Source organism: Anoplopoma fimbria, chromosome 4 (genome assembly GCF_027596085.1).
Source record: "Anoplopoma fimbria isolate UVic2021 breed Golden Eagle Sablefish chromosome 4, Afim_UVic_2022, whole genome shotgun sequence".
Lineage (NCBI taxonomy): Eukaryota > Metazoa > Chordata > Actinopteri > Perciformes > Anoplopomatidae > Anoplopoma > Anoplopoma fimbria.
Window position 1 is genome coordinate 3818314 of NC_072452.1, and position 24123 is coordinate 3842436.

Consider the following 24123-nt stretch of genomic DNA (forward strand, 5'->3'; position numbering starts at 1 on the left):
CAAAGCTATAATCTATTCGTGCTGTGTAAACTGAACATTTTGCCTTTGGATTGTGTTTTGTTCTCTCTCTCCCAGATGTTCATCTGTTGCTACAGCAACCAGCGTCCCTAACCATCATTCACTTCATAATACATAAACCACACGTCTTATTCATACTTGTTGTTTCATGATGTTGTGACTGAATTTTAAAATGGTACAGTATTTTATTAGCTTTGGTACCCAATCAAGACTGCTTAAGTCTGCAGTTACGACCTGATGTTATCCGACAACACACATCTGTCAGGCATAACATGAGAGCTAATCCCTGATGACTGTTTCAAAGCAGGCAGCACTGTTCAGGAACAACATGTTAGATGCCTCCAGCAGAACACAGCATATTGTAATTCGGCACCACCATACTACAGTACATACCACATTACATTACATTACATTACAGTCATTTAGCAGACGCTTTTATCCAAAGCGACTTACAGGAAGTGTATTCAACATAGGTATTCAAGAGAACTACTAGTCACCAGAAGCCATAAGTGCATCTCCTTTCTTAAACAAGCATCTACAATGCCTATAAAAAAAGTATTCACCCCCCTTGGATGTTTCACCCTTTTGTTGCTTTTATACATGAAATCATGGTCAATATAATTTGGCTTTTTTGACAAGAATTTGCAAAAAAAAAACCGATTTAATATCAAAGTGAAAACAGATTTTTACAAAGTAATGTCAATTAATTAAAAATATATAAGGTAAAGTAAATGATTGCATAAATATTCAATATCACTTGACACGCATCAACTGCACTCAGGTGATCTCCATTTCACTAACTGTGACACTGCTGGCATCAACCAGCTGGACCTCTGTTGAATTAGGTCAGTCACTTTAAAGGGGGTGAATATTCATGCAAACACTTATTTTACACTATATATTTTTAATTAATTGACATTAGTTTGTAAAAATCTGGTTTCACTTTGACATGAAAGAAGCTTTTTTTTTGCAAATTCTTGTCAAAAAAGCCAAATTATATTGACCATGATTTTTATGTGAATACTTTTTATTGGCATTGTAAGAGCATAAGCACAGTGCAGAAACACAATAAGATAAGACTTACAACAGCGTAGAGTAAAGTGCACACAAGAGACATAGTAGAAGAAGACAAGCTAAAAAATAAAATAAAACAAGTATTATAAATAAGCAATAAAAAAAAAACAGTGGAAAAAACAACAATAACTGAAATATTATATTTACAGACAGAGAAAAAAACAACTATTTTAACTATTTTTAACTTTTTTAACTATTATTGCACAGTGTAATGTGTAATGTATTGCACAGGTTTTTATTGTCATGAACCACTTATGAAAGAGGAATCACACACAAAACAAAGGCTGTATGAGTATTATTCCATGCATTAGAGTCTAATGACATTTGATTTTTCTTTGAAGTAAATTATTTTTGGCTGTTGTTTGCCTGTAGAAAATGTTTTCACTTGAAATTACTCTGGAAAAACTGCAGATAGTTAAATAAATTTGTAAAATACTCTGTGGTTGAAGTCATAAATTAAAGAGAAAATACTAGAAAAATGGTAGTAGTACTAACGATAATAGTGTACCAGTCGCCCCTTTAATAACCCTGCTGTAGTGGTATCCATGTTAAAGTTATAATTCACATGATTATAAGAACAAGAAAATAGCAATTAATGAAACTGATTTTATTACTTTTATTTATTTATGTATTATTTATAATTTTTATTTCATAATTAATGTTGTTTTATAGGCAATACTCTATAGGCCTTGTTAGTTCCAGGTTCAATATGTGCACTAAGGTTCTTTCAATAAGTTTTCAATAAACCTTGAACCCATCTGGCCCTTGACTTGTATCAGTTTCTTTATTTCGGCCCACTGTGTATTTGAGTTTGACACCCCTGCATTAGACAGTGTACCACCTTATGAGTGCATCTGGTGTGGACTTATCGAGGCTTTTATTCTGAAAGGTCAAACCGGTAGTACGAGAGGAAGGTACACAGGAGGTTGTTTACTAAACAAAGACGCTACTTCCTGGTTGGAGGCTGAGACACCGACAGCCCGTGTTGACTTAGCATGCTAGCAGCTAGCGTTTAGATGTGTTTGGATGGTGTCTCATTGACTGGTTTGACTGGAGAGCTCCACTCTAGCTAACCCCACCCTCCTCCTCCTCCACCTCCTCCACCGGGATGGAGCTGTCTCAGAGGGACAGGCTGTCGGAGCTGGTGGAGCAGCTGACCACATCAGGAGAACCGCAGCTCAACCAGGACAGGATGAAGGAAATCAAGAAGATCTGCAAGTATGTCACTGATGAAGGCTCCATGTGGACCCACAGACACAGAGAAGGTCCAGACATACGTCACCGTGTACTCTCTAGAGTAAAGCGTGACGTCATCCACTAGTCCCCTCCTCTCTGGAAGAAAGCACAACACTGCGCATGTGCAGAATGTTGTACAGGTTGTTCCATGCAAAGGTTTCAATACATTTCTGATGATGCAAAACCAGTCACTGAAACATTGTTTCATACATATATGCCACTCAGTTGATTTTATTTTTTTTAAAATCCCAGAACCAATCTGAGATAATATGAAGGCCAATGTAGGTTGAAGAAAAACAAATGAGGCTGTTCAGATTAAAAAAAATGTTCTAAAAAAATTTGTAAAATACTCTGTGGTTGAAGTCATAAATTAAAGAGAAAATACTAGAAAAATGGTAGTAGTACTAACGATAATAGTGTACCAGTCGCCCCTTTAATAACCCTGCTGTAGTGGTATCCATGTCAAAGTTATAATTCACATGATTATAAGAACAAGAAAATAGTCATACATGTTAAAATCAGTAGACCACAAATTCCAAAATAATGACCATATAAATCCACCGTGCAATATCATTAATCTGTGCAATACTAACAATTATTCTGTCTGTTTATACAATATTTTAGTTCTTGATTTTAACGCTTTTTACTGTGTGATTACTAATTATTATACTTGTTTTGATCTATTTTTTCTTTCTTATGTCTCTTGTTTGCGCTATCCACTCTGCTGCTGTATCCTGCAAATGTTCCCGCTTTGGGACTAATGAAGGATTATCTCATCTCATTTTATCTTATCTTATCTTATATGGAACTTTAAAAAAAACAAAAAAAAACCTAAATAACTTTTCACTCTGTCTTTTATTCCTCCCAGAGTGTCTAACGACTGCATAGACCACGTGTACCACTCAGTGATATCTCAGCTCAACCAGGAACATGCTGAGGTCCGACTGTCTGCCTTCCAGATAGCCAGCGAGCTCTTCTCCAGATCACACCACTTTAGAACACTCCTGGTGGACAACTTCCAGGTACTGGCATCATGTAGACCAATAGTTCATCTCAGGTATTTTACAGAAACACCACAGCATCTATTTGTACTGGTTAAAATGTTAATATTTGGTCAAAGAAAGAGCGCGTAGTCTCAGTTTCTCTGTGTAACCTGGGCAGTTAAAATCAAATGTTGATTAAAAACATAGATACTGAATTATATTCATGTATTATTGGGATAGTAGGTCAGCTTTTGCAAATATGTCTTCAAGTGTGTCATGTTCCCATCGTCTGATCTTCTCCTCCTTGTGTCTCTCACTCCTTCATCTTCTGTAGGAGTTCCTGGAGCTGACAGTAGAGACTGACTCAGAACAGCCCCTTCCCCCTCCTAAGGACGTGGCCAGGAAACTCCGGTCACTGGCCATCCAGACTTTCCATTCATGGCAGGCCTCTTATGGGGCAGCTTATAAGAAGTTAGCACTGGGCTACCACTTTCTCAAACAGGTTAAGAAGGTGAGAGGGATATAACTGCACTTTTTTTCCTTTTCTCATGTTAGCTGAGTATAAATACCCAAACTCACATGACCTGTTGAAATATTCTGTTAATGAATTACAACATTGAGTTTGACACCGTAATATAAAAAGCTGCATGCTGGAAGGTCTTTTTAGTGTGTCCCATATAAGCTGTAATGTTTTGCCTACAAAGCTTATATGAATATTTTTGTATCCTTTTTTTCAACCAGAACGGTCCCAGTAAGATACAATATCTCTAAAAAAAAAGGACAAACAGGGACAGAAAACATCACAATGATAAGAATTACAACAGACAAAAAATGTAAAGGAACCAGAGGCTAAAATATGCAACAATATTGTTCTGTAAAAACAGAGGATGAGTTTTCATAACTTTTTTTTTTTTTTTAATTTATATTATTTCCTCTCAACGGTTCTCAACATGGGGACACCTGAGCCAGCAGCTCATAGCTAACGCTGCTAACAGCGCTAACAGTAAAAACTATGGCAAACTTGCTGACAGAGTTAAGGGTGTTTACCTGAAAAGGAACCAAAGGGGGTGCTAGCAAACTACCATAAATACCATAAAGAGGTTTGTCATGCAGATGAGAAGGCACTTCACAATTTCCCCAAAAACTCTCTTGCACGCTTAGTATGTGCCATTGGTTAAGCTATTGGCACGTGTGCCTAAAGTTACTGACCCCTCCACTCGATCCCAAATTGATTCACATTTCCTATGTTGTGTGTGGTCCCACTGTGAGTGACGTGATGTGTCCATGTTGTCAGGTGGACTTCCAGGATGCTGAGGCCAGGACAGTAGCAGAGAGGAGGAGGGAGGAGGAGAGACAGAGGAAAATGGAGAGAATCTACAAGGAGAGAGTGGAAGCAGCCTCCAAAGACATGGAGGGTAAACATGTCATCAGTCATACAAACTATTGCTTATTATATGTTATAATAATAATAACAACAATAACTGATTCTTTATGAACTGGACTTGACCAAAATGACAGTCCAGCGTACTCCCTAAATCCAGTGTGGTCCTGTGAAGATCTTGGATGAAAGTTATTTTGTTTGGCCGTTTCCCAAAATCAAAGATTTTACGTATTGTTTCTTTGTCAGACTCAATCCAGGAAATTGAGGACACATTGACAGAGATGGAATCCTGCATGAGCCTGCTTTTCCCCGAGTTTGACCTAGACATCCAGACCACCCATTGCAGCCCTCACAGCTCCAAACCAGCCGATGAAGGTCCATCAGCTGAGGAACAGCCCTGCTGCAGCAAATACCTGAAGGATGAAAGCAGAGAAGGAATGATGCAGAAGAAGGAAGAGAGCAGAGAAGAAAAGAAAAGCAATTTGGAGGTACAGAAAGAAGAAGAAGAAGAAGAAGAAGAAGAAGAAGAAGAAGAGGAGAGTAGTGAAGAAGAGGAGGGGGAGTCTCTTGATGAGAGCTTGTTTATTCGGAACTCTGGGCTCATCTCTCACGCCTACAGTCTGGACCTGAACCTCAATCCTGGTGGGTGCAGCTTACATACACTCACACTTTATAATGCTACTAATACCATCTTACCTTCTGTGAAGCTTACAATGTTGAGCTGTTATTGACTCTGTCTTAGAGGTGTTGGTTCCATGGGTGGACAAAATAATAGACACATTACATTACAGTCATTTAGCAGACGCTTTTATCCAAAGCGACTTACAGTCAGTAGTATATTACATATCATTCACCCATTCACACACTGATGACAGGCTACCATGCAAGGTGCCACCATCAGACTCTAACTAACATTCATGCAACATCCAGTCCACACCGATGGCAAGCCTTCAGGAGCAACTTGGGGTTAAGTGTCTTGCCCAAGGACACATCGACTGCCGAAGCCGGGTATCGAACCACCGACCCTCTGATTGGAGAACTACCTTGCTCTCCACTATGCCACAGCACACACACACACACACACACACACACACACACACACACACACACACACACACACACACACACACACACACACACACACACACACACACACACACACACACACACACACACACACACACACATGCCTCCCATCATAGTTGATTCAACAGTCTCATAGTCTAACACTTTATAAACAATACACACTAATTAACAAGTCACTGTACACATTCTTCCAACCACAGCGCTTTTACACACATATCATTCATTATATTGCTGGACAGGGCATTGCCATCTACAGACACACACACATCACACACAACACACACACATCATCACACAGTGTTTTCTGATAATACACACCAAGAACACTTGTGGAACACATCAAGGTTTCACACAAACTGAGATTGGTCACACACTAACACACACACACATGATCAATGGTATCAAACACACACACACACACACAACACACAACACACAACACACACACACACAAATTAAATTACAACTTATTTGAAGGACTGTGGTACATGGCCCGTTAGTAAAGATACTTTGATAATTTCTAATAAAGAATTGCTAACTAAAGGTAAAACTTCCATAAGCAGCCTAGTGGGGGTCAGGTCTAAGAGACAGGTGGAAGGTTTAGACTTAGAAATAGTTGAAGGTCGATTGGAGAAAAGCCATCTAAATATATATCAGGATCTACAGCTGTTTCTAAGGGTACTGTGTTTAAGGGTCGATCGGTACTGGTTGAGGGCAGGAGATTATTCATTTAGTCTCTAATAGTTAGAATCTTATCATTAAAGAAGTTCATGAAGTCACAACTACTGAGGTCTATAGGAATACAGCCCTGTAAATGCACTTGTGGGCCAGTTAGTTGGTTATACCTGCTTGTCATGTCCAGTTGTACCATGAAGCTGCTTGTTATTTACAACACATGGCATGCAGACAGTGTCAAGACAACTATGCCAACAAAGTAGTTGATTTTTAGCAAAGGGGTTCCATCTTGTTAATGCTTATTATGCGGTATCGGTGTATAAATTATATGTAGTCTTGAATTATTTACTAGGAATGAAATACTTAATTCTGAACTCGCTTTATCACTGAAAGGTTCCCGTTCTTTGCTTTTCTTTTCCTTACAGATCTTCGTGTGAAGGAGACGGAGGACAATGAGGCGGTGGTTTCCACGGTGAAAGACCTCCATAGACTCTTAACAAACAAACACCTACCAGCTGTGCAGGGCTGGGTCCAGGTGAGTACAAACAAACAGAGCTCAACATGTGTAGTTGTGTGATACATTCTCATATTAAAGCATGTGGATAGAAGATAGTATACAAGATAAGATAAGACAAGATAAGATAAGATAAGATAAGATAAGATAATCCTTTATTAGTCCCAAAGCGGGGAAATTTGCAGACTTACAACAGCGTGAGTAAAGTGCACACAAGAGACATAGTAGAAGAAGACAAGCTAAGAATAAAAAAATAAAGAAATAAAAAATAAAAATAAAATAAAACAAGTATTTATAAATAAGCAATAAAAAACAGTAGAAAAAAACAAAAAAACAACAATAACTGAAATATTATATTTACAGACAGAGAAAAAAAACAACAAAAAAAAACAAAACAACAACTATTTAGTAGTCAAGTAGTCAACCCATAGTTACTAATGCTAATGCTTTCATTACACCATTCCTGCTTTTACTGCTAGTAGTGCTGCCAACGGTGCTACTTCTGCCTTTATGCATGCATATGTTCAAAACATATTTTCAGTTTATTATGAAACAGTTGCAGAACAATATTGACTATGGCGGGCCGACACAGTCTCGGCCCTTTAATGGAAAACAGTGTGTTATGACTTAAGAGCGTTGGTACAAATATCTGCAATGTCCAAACTCTTTTCTTTTGTCTTATCTTCTTTCTCATTGGTTGTAGAGGAAAGCCTTGGATCTGTTTAACAGGTCTGCCTGTCTTTACTGTCTGTCTGTCTGTGCAGGTCTTTACCAAGTCAGGTGCAGAACAGCAGCTGTTAAGGAGGGCGCTGGATCTGAAAAGATCTTTAGAAGCTACCCTGCAGAAACACCAAGAGCTTCACATCGATTATAAGACCAGGGTCCGCAGAGTGGTGAGTGACACACAGTAATACGTCCTAGCTGGTGGTTGAGCTCTTTCAAGTACATTACATTTACTTTAAAACAAGTCAGTCATGGTGAAAACCCTCATTGTATCCCTCTGCCGAATGTCTAAAACCTTTGAGTAGTTAGATTAGACTCAAACAAAGAGTGAAGGTCAGCTCAGCTCCTAGTATTCTTGTACATTGTTGTATTAGATGCCCCCTGCAGTCAGTGATGGAGGGAAATCACTCATGGCTAATGGTTCTAGGAAAATAAACACTTTCTAGCACTGAAACACTAATGTTTTACTTATGTTTATATTTAATATTCAAGCTTACAGACTGACAATTTAGCTATATATATATATATATTTATGTATATTTTGCTAGTATAGAGCTTGGCCAGCAGATGGCAGGATCCCACTACAAATCTACATCAACATCGACGTCACTATACCTTGTACAGAAGATCCATTCACAGAGGAGTGAGTTCCTTAGAAGAAATAGCTATGGAGCAGTGATGTGTTGATAACCGGGTCCTTCTCTATCTAATTCCATCAGGCTTGAAAAACACAAAGTCTTACCGACCTCACAAACACCACCGAGTCTTAAAACCGTGGAAAACAGGAAGAAGACAAGCCAGCTCACAATGAAGTCCACTTAAGACTAATACAGAGCTGCCACAAGACATAATCCTATTTCAGCTTAAAATTAAGTGGTTGAAATTGATTGCAAATGCATTTATTTGCTTTCACTATGGTTGTTCTCTATTCATTTGCATGGCTCTGAAAAAGTGTCTTCTTCCTTTTTTTTTTGTTCTTTAATGTCCTCTCTTCGTTCCTGCATTTCTTCCAGCGGGAAGTATGATAGAGAGTGGGAGGATGTAAATGTTAACAGTAAAGACATTTGGGAGAGGTGAGATAGCAAGGCTCAGCCATAATGCATAATGCATCAGAGCAGGAGAAGAAATTGGGGAGCAGGGTGGAAGATGTACCCATTGATTCCCTTCACTACCTCTAATGTGCCCCATGGCTTGACAGCTGATATGTCTGTCTGGCTGGCTGTCTATATCTAGCTTACAATCCTCATTCTGCTGTAGGTTGAGCCGGCACAAAATGGTGGCACAAAATAACCAGTCCGCTATTGTCATTGAGCTTGCCTTTTGGAAAGCTTTTCACTTCAACTTAATTGTTTATTTGAGAGGGTTTAATTAATGCTGAAAAGTATGTGTTGGAGAGAAGGGGGTACCTGCTGCATACTTGTAGTTCTAAAAGAAATAGAAAAAAAAAAGTTGAAGAAAAAGAGAAATGGACAACAGCTTGCAGTTTCAGGTTTTGAATGAATGAATGCAAAAGGGTTTAATGCGTTTGTAGAAAAAAAAAAAAAAAAAAAAAAAAAAAGTTGTAGCGTGTGAATCTTTAGCTGAACAGAGCGGCGGAGTGACAGTGACAGAGCGCCGGCCGACTTGCTCTGCCTGGTTATCACTGTCAGGGACCAGTGTGCTGCACCAGCAGGCCCAGCACTGCGATAACTACACAACTAACAGCCCCTTTATCATAATTAGCTTTTCCTTTTTAGCCTTAAAAGGCCCTCCATTACTGGGTCCTTCTCTATCGGGCCACTGACACACCACACGATTGGTTCTCGCTCAACGGCCCTCTCAATATAGTCTCCCATAACGGGGGCAGCTGGAGAGAGACACAAGCATGAAAGGAGGAAGAAAGAGAGGGTTGTTTATTGAATGAGAGAATTGGACAGAGGGCGGGGTGAGTAAAGAAGCATCTACATGAAGTTGAAAGACCTGAAAATATAAACTGTTCAGTGCATGGGCTCTGAATATTTGAAGATGACATATGCTGCTGGTGTACGATTTATTAATTTAAATAATAAATAACAATTGAATATATTTATATCTTTGTATTTATTTGTTTTATTTTGTCTAACAAATCGGGGAAAGTGATTTTTCATTCAAACCTGATGTTGCCTAACGCATCAAAGAATCCCAGTCACTTCCCCAAGCTGAGGCATGCATCTTATCAATGACACGTTGGTATTGAATCAGTGCTTGGTATACAGTACCAGTCAAAAGTTTGGACACACCTTCTCATTCAATGGTTTTTCTTTATTTAAATTTTTTTCTACATTGTAGATTAATATTGAAGACATCCAAACTATGAAGGAACACATGTGGAATTATGTGGTAAACAAACAAATGCTCAACAAACCAGAATATGTTTTATATTTTAGATTCTTCAAAGTAGTTGAATGAGAAGATGTGTCCAAACCTTTGACTGGTACTGTAGGTCGATACCCAGAGCCTAGATATCAGTCTTGGGTCTGAAAAAGTCAGATCGTTGCATCCTTAGTTGTCATAAAGACAGTAGCAGTAGCTAGGTAGAGCTCTGGTAAAATACACTGAGACTCATTATATTGCTGGATTCTAGGGCATTGCCATCTAGAGAAACTATATCATTAGATAATTGATTTCGGAGGTGATCTGGGCCTAGAAGAATAACTTCAGTTTTGTCGGAGTTCAACATCAAGAAGTTGCAGGTCATCCAGGTTTTTATGTCCTTAAGACATGCTGGAAGTTTAGAGAACTGGTTAGTTTTGTCCGGCTTAATCGATAGATATAACTGTGTATCATCTGCATAAAAATGAAAGTTTATTGAGTGTTTTCTGATAATATTCCCTGAAGTAAGCATATATAAGGTGAATAAAATTGGTCCAAGAACAGACCCTTGTGGAGGCCAATGTGATGATGGGAGATTTCTTTCAATGACACCATCCAGTGGCTGATCTAAGCCATGGCTGTAAGTGATGGCGGTGCCTTAATGGGGCACATCATTTTGACACCCTCTTCTTCTGGCTTCCTGCTAACATCCTGATCATTCTGGTTGCCCCACAACAAACATTAGCCCCTCAATCTGTGCAAAGGGCCATTCCTGATATTCTGGAGTCTGAATGGTTTGGGTTATTCAATATGGAGCTGCCTAGCATACACCATTCAATCCACAGTTGCCGCTTATATCACGTAGGGTTGTAATAAGTGCCGATGCAAGCTGCTGGTGTTCCTTAAGCTTCAGCTGGACTGGATGTTGTTGCATTTAGCTTTTAGATATGCATGTATCAAATGTGTCTTCTAAGCCGTCCCTCGGTAAAAACTGTTCTCAAAAGGTGTGAGGTGATAGAAGCCAGTACTATACTCTTGATGTTTTTGCTATCTTGGTGCAAGTCTTTCTGTTCATCTGGTTTTACCATCAGGACATTTCAGGTCCCTTTACCAGTATGAATGAGCCACTCTGACTTCCCTGCTGATACTGATTCTCGACCCAGGGTAATCTTTTCCCACAATTGAAAATCTGTGTAAAGTTTTCTCTGTGTTGAACTCATTGGAATGACTTTTAATAAATAAGATGACAGAAGGCCAGGGATTGCTGTAATGACACAAATTGAAGAAACTGTATTCAAATTGGATCATTTTGATGTCAGCAGCGATACCAATCCAGCATATTGGCCCAGTTAACCAAATGTATGCCCGTTGGTGCTGCTAAGCTGTGTTTATGGCGAGCTCCATTAATCTCCCTTGATTTGGTGATGACATTAATGCCTTATCTATTCGAAGTCCCTACTTTTCCAACTCCACGTCTTTGCCTCCCATGCCGGTCAAATGTCAAGACCAGCAGATTTACTGAGCTTTCCATGCTCTAGGTTAGTGTGGTGGATGGCCAGCCACTTCATGTGCTTATAATGGTAGCAGGGATTGGTGGCACTGGCTCACATGATGCAAACATTGCCGCTGTTGATGTTATGTACATGTCCACGTCACATCGTCTCCAGCTGCCTTTTTTTATTCTCACTAAACTACTTCTGCAGTTTTTTGTGGACACCAGAGTGCACAGATTGTCTGAAAGTGTGTGTCATTTTCCCCATTTGTTTGATTTATCGCATCTTGTCCCTAAAAAAAAAAGTAAACTCAATCGTGAGTGTAAGGGATCTTTGTGGGCGACCGGAACGTGGTGCATAAGCGCCTGGTGGAATAGTTTTGTTACGTAGTTCTTACGCCGCTACCTTCAGGTAAAAGATAGCCACCTCGACCAAGCAGAATAAGGTCCATCTTCTTCCTCTTTGTGGTTAGTGGCGGGTCACATTCACAAACTAACTTTGAAGGCCTATACCGCCACCCACTGTTTTTGAGTGTGTAGTCTATTGTATGAGAGTGAGATTGTGTACTGGCTGGTGGAAGAAACGTTTGAAGAAGACATACATAGTAAAACTGTTTTGTTTCTTAAAGAAAGCATTTCTCTAATAACACCTTTCACAGTATCAGGAAAAAGGCAGCTCTCGGTGTGCTTTCTCCAGCTCTCATTGGATGACTGAATATGTTTGAAGGGAGTTTTTATTATGAGCTATGACGAGGAGGATCCCATATGCATCCGTAGAGTGCTGCAAACTGAAAACATCGGCTCTTGTTTAGGAAAGGATGAGAGATGCAGACTTATTTGAACATATCTGTTTTTAAGAGTGTATGCAGTCACTCTGGGCCCCATTCATACAAGTCCAGGCCTTGTTTACTGCTGATAACCCATCTTATCACAGCACAATGGATGTGGCCGCCTGTTTCTTACTGGAGATAAACAAAGAAAGACTATCCCTCTATTTCTCCCTTCCAATGCTCCCTCCTTTTTATTTGCACATTCATTCTCTGAATGGGTATCATTTTTCAGTTGTACGCAAGTAATATTTTTTTTCTCCTGCTCTCTTTGTCACTATTGCTCCATTCATCCTCATTATGCAATATGTTCATAGGGAGGGTTGTTGTTATGTTTTCTGCACCCCAGAAAATTTGTCGATCGATGTTCTTTCATTGATGGCATTAAAAACGGAAGTAATTGCAGGGAGAAAATTACAAGGGTGATAAAAAAGCTTTCAAAAATGTAGTCAGATTTCTGATACAAATATTATAGCCCAACCTAAAGGTATGACTAAAAAGGTGCTTGCTGCAACACCTTTTGATTAGGTGTGTTTTGCATTGTGTATTTTTTTTTTACGCCATGTCATCCTCATTACGGATTTTTATTACATGAGAAAAACCTTTAAGATAACAATGCTAGTATAAAGTCTGTGGACATTCATTCTATTTGAATACAACAAAATAAAAAGAAAAGGAAAATATATGCAAAAAGTGCAAAAATAATTCTTCTTACTGCTGACAGAGTTTGATGATCAATAGTGATTTATTTGTTGAGTTTCATTTAATGATATTTTCAATAGACCACTCAGGAGACCAGTTTAGTGCAAGTTGAACAACACAGGAAAAGTAGACTGATTTAAAAAAAAAAAAAAAATGATACCCTTTAGTGCGTGGATAGCATGTTTTTATTGTTAAACTGACTGTTGACAATTGTTGAAAATTCGGAGATATCTAAGAGAGAAAACTCAATAGATGTGTACAAAATGAACAACATAACAGAGTTACAAAACATTCAATGCATGTGAAATGATTCATATAATAAGAGTAGTTAGCAGAGTAACGAAGGAAAAAAGTAAGAGTACTTATAATAACAGCAGCAATGACTATAGTAGAATTATAATAATGATATAAGGAATAGTAATAGTAATGTGACTAATAATAATAATGGAAGTAGCAGTGGGTGTCAGCCGGGTCACGGCAGGAGGCTCGACCACGTTCCAGGTACCACAACGATTCATGGAAACCTGCAAGGCGAGAAAGCACAAAGACTCCAGCGTAGAAGCAAAGTCAATAAGCGTAATGGAGCAGGGAATAGTAATAGTAATGTGACTAATAATGATAATAATAGTAGCAGTGGGTGTCAGCCGGGTCACGGCAGGAGGCACGACCACGGTCCAGGTACAGCCACACATGGGAACAGATGGATCCACTGGGACTCACATGGTATTTGTGGGGGATTGATTGTGATTATACTTGAGATCTCTGGACCAATCTCATAGGGCCTTTGCACCTTCCCAGAACATTCCAGGTGTCCTCCCCTAGCTTTCACAGGGCCTCTAAAAAAAAATGAAGAATAGCACTGTGTAATTTCACTTTGGCAGTAGGCCAGAATGTATAATAATGACTGTTTTGATCACAGATTGAGACAGGCTTGGAGGGGGAACTGAAGTAGACAGCTGAGAATAAGCTCGTTGACAGGGAAAGGTTTGGGAAGCTCTGGGCTGGCTAATAGACCTGCCAGCCTAGGTTAGGGAAATAAAGATGTCACCCTATACATCATATAAGCTGACTGCTCCCAAGAGACAAAGCGTGCGTCTATGCCTGTGTGTTTGGGGGTGTCGGGGCTGGAGCAGTATAATGGGGTGAAGCAGCAGAGAAGAAGCTATGGAGCGAGAGCGAGAGGAGTGGAAAGCTTTTTTTCTCATTAGCGTGGGATCCCATGGGATCCTTTCTGGGTAGTAATGAACAGGAGTGCAAGGTGGTAATAGAGATGTGGGATGTTGTGGCAAATCAAGCCTTGAATGGGTCAGACTACAATGGAAGCTTTAGGACTAATTAGTAATTTGTAAATATGTTGAAATCAATTAGTGGCATCGGACTTCCTTTAGCAGAACAAGAAAAGAGTCCATTAAAATAGTTTTAAAGATGAAAACAGGGCCACAGATAACAAGTGTATTCAAGGGCAGGAAGTTGGGTGCTGTTACCGTAACCGCTCAGTCTTTAACCTGTCCTGAGCTAATCGATAATGCGATCCAAAACCTCCAGCTAGGATGATCAGCATGCATTTTGCAAACGTAACCTGTATATAAAAGGTGTGGTTATCATTTAGATTTTTCAGTAATGCTTATTCAATACACTTTTTTTCATACCTTTACCTTTACTTTCAAATGTTTATTTTACAAAAACCTTTTTTCCATTTAACAAAGAAGGCAAAATGTTAAAAGCTGTCTACACACTAGCATCTGTACAAAAAAAATTGCCTTAATAACAGAAAATGGCAAATTTACATTTGTATATAGACCAGTAGCATCAACCAATACTGCATATCACACCATTTGAAGCCTAAGTTAGTTTGGAGCACCTTTACACCAGATGGCAACCTCCTTCGCTGAGAAATGAAGCAAATGGGAACTTCGCCTCTGAAAGCAAGTCAATCCCCATAGACCCCCATGTTCAAAATGACCGTCACAGCAGAAATTAACATTTTTACAGCCAGGTACAAAATCGGTTTTGTTCTCTAAAGCTAATTTGCCCCTTCTTCACAGCTGGACAGGTCTTGGCATTTTTAAACAACCCACCCCTTATTAACTATATTAAGACGTAAAGTTAAGCATCGTTGAGCCCGTTGATGCTTTGAGTGACAGGTGGGTGCCTCATCAGGTTGCTGTCCACCCGGGCTCGCCTCACAATCCACCTCTTGGCTCATTGTTTGAATAGCCACAAGTTAGGCTGTGTAGTCACTGCCAAATGGCTACGGCCAGAGCTACACACTTTGAGCTTCACAATGGCTCTTCACAAATCTATGGGGGCCTTCATGCTGATAGTTGCATCATATTTTAAGCGGTCTATTCTTTGTACAGATGCACACAACAGGAAAACACATACAAGAAAGCACAAAGGGCAAACATCCATCAGTCAATAGAAAAACTGTGAATACTCAATAAAAAGAACCTGAACATTTACCCCCGTGACTGATCTCTCTTTAAGAACGGTTTCAACTTGAGTTTCAAATGATCCCATCATGATCCATTTGGAGTTCTTAGGGGTAAGAGTTCCACATATTGACCCCTGTAGCATATTTTCAACTACCTTAAAAATAAAATATTGCACTCGTAAAACTTTGGGGCACCGCCTCCTTACTGAGGAAAATAACAAAAATAAATTCAATAATTTGGCAACAAATTATTCAGTCTCAATATCTCAGGCGCAAGTACCGAGTTCATTGATCTATAGTTCCCACTTTGAAATAATGACAGACAATGATTTGGCGATAAATGGGTCATTTATTTCTAATACGATTAAATGAATTGATAACAAGATTAATAATTAAACAAGAATACAAATGATGAATGAATTAGTTTCAAATAACACAGGCAAATGATTTAGATAGTGAAGGGAAGATTGTGATTTCCTTTATAATCCTGACGCTACTCTAACCGATAAATCTAAATTATAATCATTCAGAGCGTTATCCGACACCAACTCTTGATCACATTAGAAGATGTCAGTTTCCTACTTTGGTCAGCGGTGTCCAGATGACTTTACGGTGGGTTCAGCCGGTTGTTTCTGCTCCAATGCGGTGGATTCACGGCTCTCCAAGCGGTTGTTGTTTACCGTTGAAAGGCGATGACTCCTGGTTGAAGGGGTGAAGAAACGGTGGTTCTCGGATGTCCACCAAATGGACGGGAAAAAAAGTCTCTGAATCACACACGCTGCCGTTGAAAAGTGAACTGGAAAGCGGCTCGCGGTTTTACCGTGCACTTCAGGTCTTGGTCTGCGGCAGCAAGTTCTGGATCCGGCGAGGAGCTTGGAGCCGGATGATCTCTGAATAATATGATAACTGAAACTAATCGTTTGAGTAGGTTTTTTACTAATTGTTTTGATCTTATTTGTTTGTTAGCACTATCCACTCCGCTGCTGTAATCCTGCAAATTTCCCCGCTGTGGAACTAATAAAGGCTTATCTTATCTTATCTTATCTTAAGACAACACAATGAGTCCAACCATCCTTCAGTACAATGGGGCGACTGTGGGACAGTAATATAGCAGGGTCATTCTTCAATCACAGGATCAGCGGTTTGATCTCCTGTTCCCGGAAGTCAATGTCGATGTGTCCTTGGGCAAGACACCAAACCCCAAGTTGCTCCCAAAGGTGGTGCCATTGTAGAATGAGTGTTGGATAGTCCTTGCATGGTAGCCCCCGACATGTAGCGTTAAAGCGCTTTGAGTGGTCGGAAGACAAGAAAAGCGCTACAATTACAGTCCATATACAGTTATTAATACCCAGTACTACTGACATGTTTTGGTCTGTACCAAAAGAGTGTTGAGGTACAGTAAAATCCACACACGGGTTCTTAACCCTGTCCCAAAAAACTTTAGATCCAGTAAGAACCGTGTGTGTGTGTGTGTGTCAAGGGAGACAATTGAGACATCTCTCAAGGTTTTTTTCACCATCTAGTGTTCTCCTCTCCTCCTTTCTACATTCTCCCCCTGCCTTCACTTCCTCCTCCTCTTACTATGTGCAAGTGTGTGTGATGGTTAACCTGCCCCCCCTCCCCTCTCTGCCATATACCTGACTTATGGCTGTGCAGTAATAATTTGCCAGACCTTGGCAGGCTGAGTGTACATTAGCATATAAATAGCAGATGCACTGAGTGCCCATCACAGTCGACTACATTTAATTTTTGGTTTATAAGATTGAATGGGTTTTTAAACGCAGCGCCATCAAACTTGCCAAGAAACAAATGAAGTCAGGGGAGCAGTTGTCTGAGGCGGCGCCCTCACATCATTTTTGTAAAGGATAAGAGTCTTGTTTAAGAGAAGAGGAGGAGGGTTGGGGGGGGGGGCTGCGATGCTATTGAAGATGAATAAGCAAGACACCTGTGCAAGCAGCAACATACTCTAGTTTCTACCCTTTTCAGACGTAGATTTTTTTTTAAGCTGTTGTCAGTCTTTCTCCCTATCCACTTTTATGATATCTGGGTCCCTCAGATTTGGATCCTAGCTGAAGGCATTTGATCCCATTCAGACACAAGAGCACTAGTGTGACTGTGGCTCAGCGGTAGAGCAGGGTCGTCCTTCACTCAGATGATCGCCGGTTCAATCCTTGGCTCTGCTAGTTCATGTCGATGTGTCCTTGGGCAAGACATTTAACCCCAAATTGACCTTGCAAGCTGTGCCTGTGTTGTATGACCGGGTAGGAATGGTTAGCTAGTCCAGATGGGCAGGTGGCACCTTGCATGGTAGCCCCTGTGAATGATGACATGTAGTGTTAAAGCTTTTTGAGTGGTCGGAAGACTGGAAAAGAACTATACAAGTACAGTCCATTTACCATTGGTGTAGGGTGGGGGGGAAAATCGATACAGAATAGAATCTCGATATTTTGCTTGGTAATAATTGTATCGATACACATTACATTACATTACAGTCATTTATCAGATATTTCATTATATAAACTATTAACATTGCCAACAACTACTAGTCAAGAGAAGCCATCTCCTTTGATATCTTAAAGCATAAACCAGAGCAAAAGTATAGTGCAGAGGCAAATTACTACGAAAACAATAATTGCAACAGACTCAGAGAATATAATAAGTGCTACAAATACCCGAATAGGATAAGTGCAGTAAACAGTCGATGTGTCCTTAAGTGCAAGACACTTAACCCCAATACAGTAAGTGCAGCAACTCCTGAATGCTTGCCATGCGGTGATGGACTGGATGCTGTCATGAATGTTAGTGGGGAGTTCATTCCACCACTGGAGGGGCCTTGAAAAAATGGTGCCTGTCATCAGTGTGTGAATGGGTGAATGATATGTACACAAATGCCGACTATCGATATTTCATTATATAAACTATTAACATTGCCAACAACTTATGCAAGAGAAGCCTTGATATCTATGGCGATTCCTGCATTGAGACACATTGTTAAAAATGTTTTGTGTGTTTGAGAGAGCGGTGGCTGTAAACATCACAGAGGGAACCGACATTCCAGCCTTATATCTGCCATAAAGTGCCTTAAATCAGCAGTGTGGGAGCATTTGGGATGTAGAGAAAATGACCAGGGAGTCATGCGAGGCCCAGATTAATTACACATCATTGTGTGAAAAATATATTATCAACCTAGATAATTGCGAATTGGAGGTGAGCATTAATGCCTTCTAGGCGCGAGTCTCATAATGATATATGTTAACAACACTTGAACTTGACCTGTTTAATTTCCTAATTTTAAGCGGTTTATAACGTAGAATAAAAACTGCTAATGACTGCTAAGATTTATTTTTTTTATCAAAAAAATACAATCTTTCGTTATCATTTGAACTGTGTTTTTTTTTATGCAAATCACTACTATAGATGACTTAAACAAAGTAAAAGGAAATAGTTGACAATGAAAATAAACATTTTAGTTCTTTGGCTATAGGCATATTAGAAATGGACTGGAGTGAAATGAACCGAGTGAAAACTTTATTTTATTAGATAAAACAGATAAACATAATTTGCAAATGAAAATAAGTAATAAAGAGAAAGGTTTACTATCAATACTCAGCAAAATCATAATTATAATCATATCGTGACTTAGGTATCGGGATAATATTATATCGTGGGGCTTCTGGTGATTCCAAACCCTATATTAGTGAGGTCCAACACTGACGGTGGGTGATGAGGTCCGGCTCACAGTCAGGGTTCCAGGTCATCCAAAAGGTGTTGGAGCGGGTTTGGGTCTAGACTCTGTGCAGGCTAGTCGAGTCTTTTCGTTATGGAGCTGGCTTTGTGCACGGGGGGGGATTTCTCCTTGTGTTTATTTTCAAATTCTTATCCTGAAACTCACTTCTTTTTGGTGAGGTTCATTAGGCCGAGGCTTGATCATTAGCATAATCCACACCCCTAAAATGTCTAGATGCAGATTCTGCTCTGTTTGTGGCAGATTTTCTTCACTAAAATGTTACCAAAGAGTAGAAGAGTAGTTTATTTTTTATCTGCGCCTTTTTAAAATGTTAAAAGTTACTGATATTAGTTTTGTCTTTTTCCTATTACACTGTCACATGGCCCTGCTTGACTCAAACCATCACTTCTGATTTGTCTGGTGAATCTTGGGTTTCAGTTAAAGAAGCAGTTTTTATCTCCTGTGTGGAAACTCTGCCTAGCTGTGTGATTTTCTCCTTGTGTGTGCCCCCGAGAATAAACCAAAGCTCTGTTAAAATGCAAAGCAGCCCCCTACAAAGCCATGTGGGGGAATAGAGGCCATATTTTAGCCGCGCTTCCCGTCAGCAAAATCTTTCTGGAGGAAAGCTAATGCTACTGTGAGACTTACAGCTCTGCCAAGCAGGCCGACAGCACTCGATGCTATCAGGATTAAATTAAGGTGAATTAGAGACAAAGAGGCAGAAAGAGGGCGAGAAGGGATGATGTTAGAGCAGGATTTTCCTCCAGCTGGGTGATCACTTCTTAGTCTTAGGTCATTGATCAGAGCAGAATAAACCAGCCGGGATTAAAGTAGACAAGCACAAAACCTATAGAGACTATATCTGTGTGTGTGTGTGTGTGTGTGTGTGTGTGTGTGTGTGTGTGTGTGTGTGTGTGTGTGTGTGTGTGTGTGTGTGTGCTGTGTGCTGTGTGTGAATTCATTGTGCTGTGAGAAAGAATAAGTGTAGCAGTGGAGTAATGGAGAAAGTTTGGTTTGGTGTTTAAAATGTTACCTTTCTGTTTAAAGAGCTTTTGTTTTGGGATTAAATAAAATCAAGTTTCAGTACCTCACATTTCATGCTGGCCCGGTTGTGATCCATCCTTTCTGAGATTAACAGGATCATTTGTAGCAATAACAGCTCTGTTCTTTATCAAAGTCAGGGCGATTTTACCGTACAACCTTTCGCTTTCTGCAGAATTGCAGATCACACTGAGAGACATCACTTGATTTTAAATGGTAATAGTTGAATTTTTTTTTTTTTTTTTTTTTTACCTACTGCTGTGAAAATAGAGATATATTTGTCACAAGCTGAGTTGAATAATTTTTGGCATTTCACCACAACCATGGCCATGACATCGGAAGCAATACTTTTACATCACATTGAAACATTCCCCCCCCCTTTTTCTCCTGACAGTGTTACAGTTAAGGCAGAATAAATAGAATTTTCCTAAAAAGACACACAAAAAGAATTCCTCTCAATCATCACGTATGACCCACTAGAAGTGTGTGGTGCTGTCTGTATCTGACAAGACCCTACCCTCTGTATTTTCTTATTTTTCTATGTTCATTACATTTCAGGGGCTGTCCTGTGCTTTGGTGGAGATAAAAATTGAAGGCAGAATAATTAACATAAGGTTTATATGGCAGGAAACTAAAATAATTGTAAACAGAGTTGGCTATGAACTTAACCATACATAACTTTTATAAACTTAGATATTTCAACTGTTTTTGATCAACTTCAAGCTTGCACAATTAATGTATAAAGACACTATATTTACCTCATGTGGATCTGTGAACTTATACTCATACCCCAAAACAGTTTGTATGATATCTTATGAAAAAATATTGTCCTACGTTATAAAGTTATAGATCAGTGTGTGAGAACAGCCAGCGCCTTTACAGCTGAGTGGAAGCAGGAAGTTCATTGGTCCATATATACTAAATGTAACGAGATTCGCAAAAATGTGTTTTTCCAAAAATTCTAAATGGCGGAGTATAGGCTTCCAAAATATGTTTTTGTAGAGCTCATTCAGGTGCATATGTGAGTGAAATTTCAAGTCAAGTTATGGTGTCCGAAAGAAATAAAAAAAAAAAAAAGAGGAGACATTTTCACCAGTCCTGATATGCATGTCTAATTTGGTGAGACTTTGAGCATGATAAAGCCCTGAAAAGTGAGCAGTGTAATATGAAGAGTATAATTAGTCTCTGTGTGTTGAATCAAGAGGTGTGTTCAAGGTTGAGACACGGTTAAGTGTGTGTGTGTGTGTGTGTGTGTGTGTGTGTGTGTGTGTGTGTGTGTGTGTGTGTGTGTGTGTGTGTGTGTGTGTGTGTGTGTGTGTGTGTGTGTGTGTGTGTGTGTGTGTGTGTGTGTGTGTGTGTGTGTGTGTGTTTGCATGTTTGCTTAAGGAATTGTCTAAGGACTATCATTTGTAAACTAATTCTAACATTCTAAATGGCAGTTATCAGTAGTAACACAGCAGCATTTATATTGCTCTTATACAATACAGACACACACACACACACACACACACACACACACTCTATTATTACGCACTAATGAAAAGGAGCCCTTTGGGAATACGCTGTTAGTTTAATGTTAACGGTTTTACTGCTCCTCATAAAGCTAATCACTGTGATTATTATGCTGGTTGACTGGAGCGTTTGTCTGTATCCTCAGCTGTAAAAGACATAGCATCCACCACATACAAACACACACACACACACACACACACACACACACACACACACACACACACACACACACACACACACACACACACACACTGTGTTATGGAAATGACCCCTGTGTGCATAGAGTGTTGTGTTCTGCATTGAGCCCAGCCAAAAGACAAAAACCTCACCAGGAAATAAAAAAACATAAGTTCTGCTTCGTGATGATATCAGTTCCACACACACACACACACACACACACACACACACACACACACACACACACACACACACACACACACACACATACATACATATAGACACACACCTTAGGAGAGTAAAGGAATGAGGGATAAACTATATAGAACGATACAACATTTCAGTGCAGGAATGAGTCCTAAAAATCGTTCAGTTTCACTGGTTCCCTCATCTAAAATTCGGTGGATTTGGTTAGGTCCCTGAATAAAGGCCCTACTCATTAACTGAAGCTTTTACTAGTTAAAAAAAGGCACAGAACATGACGTATTTTTGGGGTGGTTCCGGGTTAGAAATGTTGGTTTGATATATGTGATCAAATTCATTGTTTATTAATGAATGCAACGCCCTATGCCCAGATGGTGTGTTTTTTTTTAGCTTTGTTCTGTTGTGATTTAATTAATTAAACTAAACTTGTCTGCAATGTGGTGACAGTTAATAGTGTTTTCTACTTCAGTAAATAACTACCTTTAGTTACATTAATAATCTCCACCAACTTTTATGAAACATTTTAGAAAATTTTAATTATATTTCAACTTGTGTATTTATTTTAGAATGAGTATTAAATATTGTTTTTGGCCAATGTTGACAGACCTACCAAACATCTCTGTAAACCTAGCTGCATTAGAAATAAGCACAGAAATATAAGACCTTCTGTACATTTATATGTTTATTGTTGTACGTTTATGCGTGTTTAAAATGTGTTTGTTATTTGATATACATGGAAACCTTACCTACTCTTCCTCAGATGAAGGCTGCTTCAGACGGAGAGGAAGATGATGATGATGATGATGATGATGATTTCGATGAGGTTCCAGAGAAAGAGGGATATGAGCCGCACATTCCACAGCATCTAAGGGCCGAGTATGGTACGAGTTCAACTGCACACACAAACACACAGGCACGCATACACACCTCAACCTCCAGACACGTGCATAAATAGTGAGGTTAAGCTACAAAAGAAAACCTGCTGCTGCCCTAATCTTTTAAGATTCACACACACGCTCTGCAAACAAACACATACACTCAGACACACTTCAAAGAACCAGGCTTAAGCAGCTGGTAATGTGCAGGTGAAGAGCTTTTTAAATATGTTTATTTATACAACCATGGTCAAAGATGTGTGTGTGTGTGTGTGTGTGTCCAGGAAACCAAAGAGAAAGCCAATTGTTATCCCCACCACACGCAGACAAACTTATGTTCTGATATTTGCCGGTTTTCTCTAGCTTTGATTATACATTCATCATTTTACAGTCCAGAAATACAATTTAATAAATGCTAACCCTCCCAAATACATAATAAACACTTTTCTTTCTACAATGAAATCATTTCCAAAGTTAAAAGTGATGCATTGCATATATAAAACACAATGGAAATTATTCAATTCAAATCACATAATCACAAAATATTTTTATTTTTATATCTGTAAAGGTTGTGTTACTTTTCCTCTTCAGCGGTGCTTTGATTTTTAATTTGAATTGACCTGTTTAAGGAATGAGATGTTAATGATTATTATTTTATTTTATTTTTTTATTATTTATTTTTTAAGCAGACCTAGTTCTGTCATTGTTTTTCCCCACAGATACTGACTTCAGTGGCAAGTAAAACTGACAGCATTTTCAGAGTTTTTCCACAATATCAAATAGATTCTTTTGGACATTTGGGGAAGCGGATCAAGCTGTAAACACAACATTGACATTGTATAAGTTTATGCAGTTGCCTATTTAAAAGGCCAGCAGTGTCCGATAGTCCAATATTCACTCTTTTAGCTCTGATTTGGTCTCAACCAACGCCTGGAGAAATATCTGAATGCTCCACTATGCTCACCAGCTAGTCTCTTACTGTGTCTGTCTGTGGTTTGGTGCTGAGCAGGTAGTGTACAGTGGGCTTATCAGAGCGTTTTCACTGAAACAGCTGCCTGCTGCAACTGGAAAGAGGTAAATCAGAGCAGCACAGCTAAATCAGATGGTGATT

At 39.3% G+C, this 24123-nt stretch overlaps 2 protein-coding genes across 2 annotated transcripts in view; both read left to right on the forward strand.

Moving 5' to 3' along the window:
• The window catches only part of sil1 (SIL1 nucleotide exchange factor), a 5545-nt gene extending 5448 nt beyond the window's left edge, over window positions 1-97 (forward strand). The window contains exon 11 of the mRNA XM_054597663.1: window positions 1-97. This exon is cut by the window's left edge and continues 605 nt beyond it. The gene's annotated coding sequence lies outside the window, so the exon portion shown is untranslated.
• A 1950-nt stretch (window positions 98-2047) lies between these two features.
• The window catches only part of uvssa (UV-stimulated scaffold protein A), a 37987-nt gene continuing 15911 nt past the window's right edge, over window positions 2048-24123 (forward strand). Inside the window, exons 1-8 of the mRNA XM_054597429.1 lie at window positions 2048-2310; window positions 3197-3350; window positions 3646-3822; window positions 4606-4726; window positions 4939-5334; window positions 6879-6988; window positions 7732-7860; window positions 22898-23018. Of these exons, the coding sequence (XP_054453404.1) occupies window positions 2201-2310; window positions 3197-3350; window positions 3646-3822; window positions 4606-4726; window positions 4939-5334; window positions 6879-6988; window positions 7732-7860; window positions 22898-23018 (1318 nt within the window). The 5' untranslated portion in view covers window positions 2048-2200. The remainder of the gene's footprint in view (window positions 2311-3196; window positions 3351-3645; window positions 3823-4605; window positions 4727-4938; window positions 5335-6878; window positions 6989-7731; window positions 7861-22897; window positions 23019-24123) is intronic.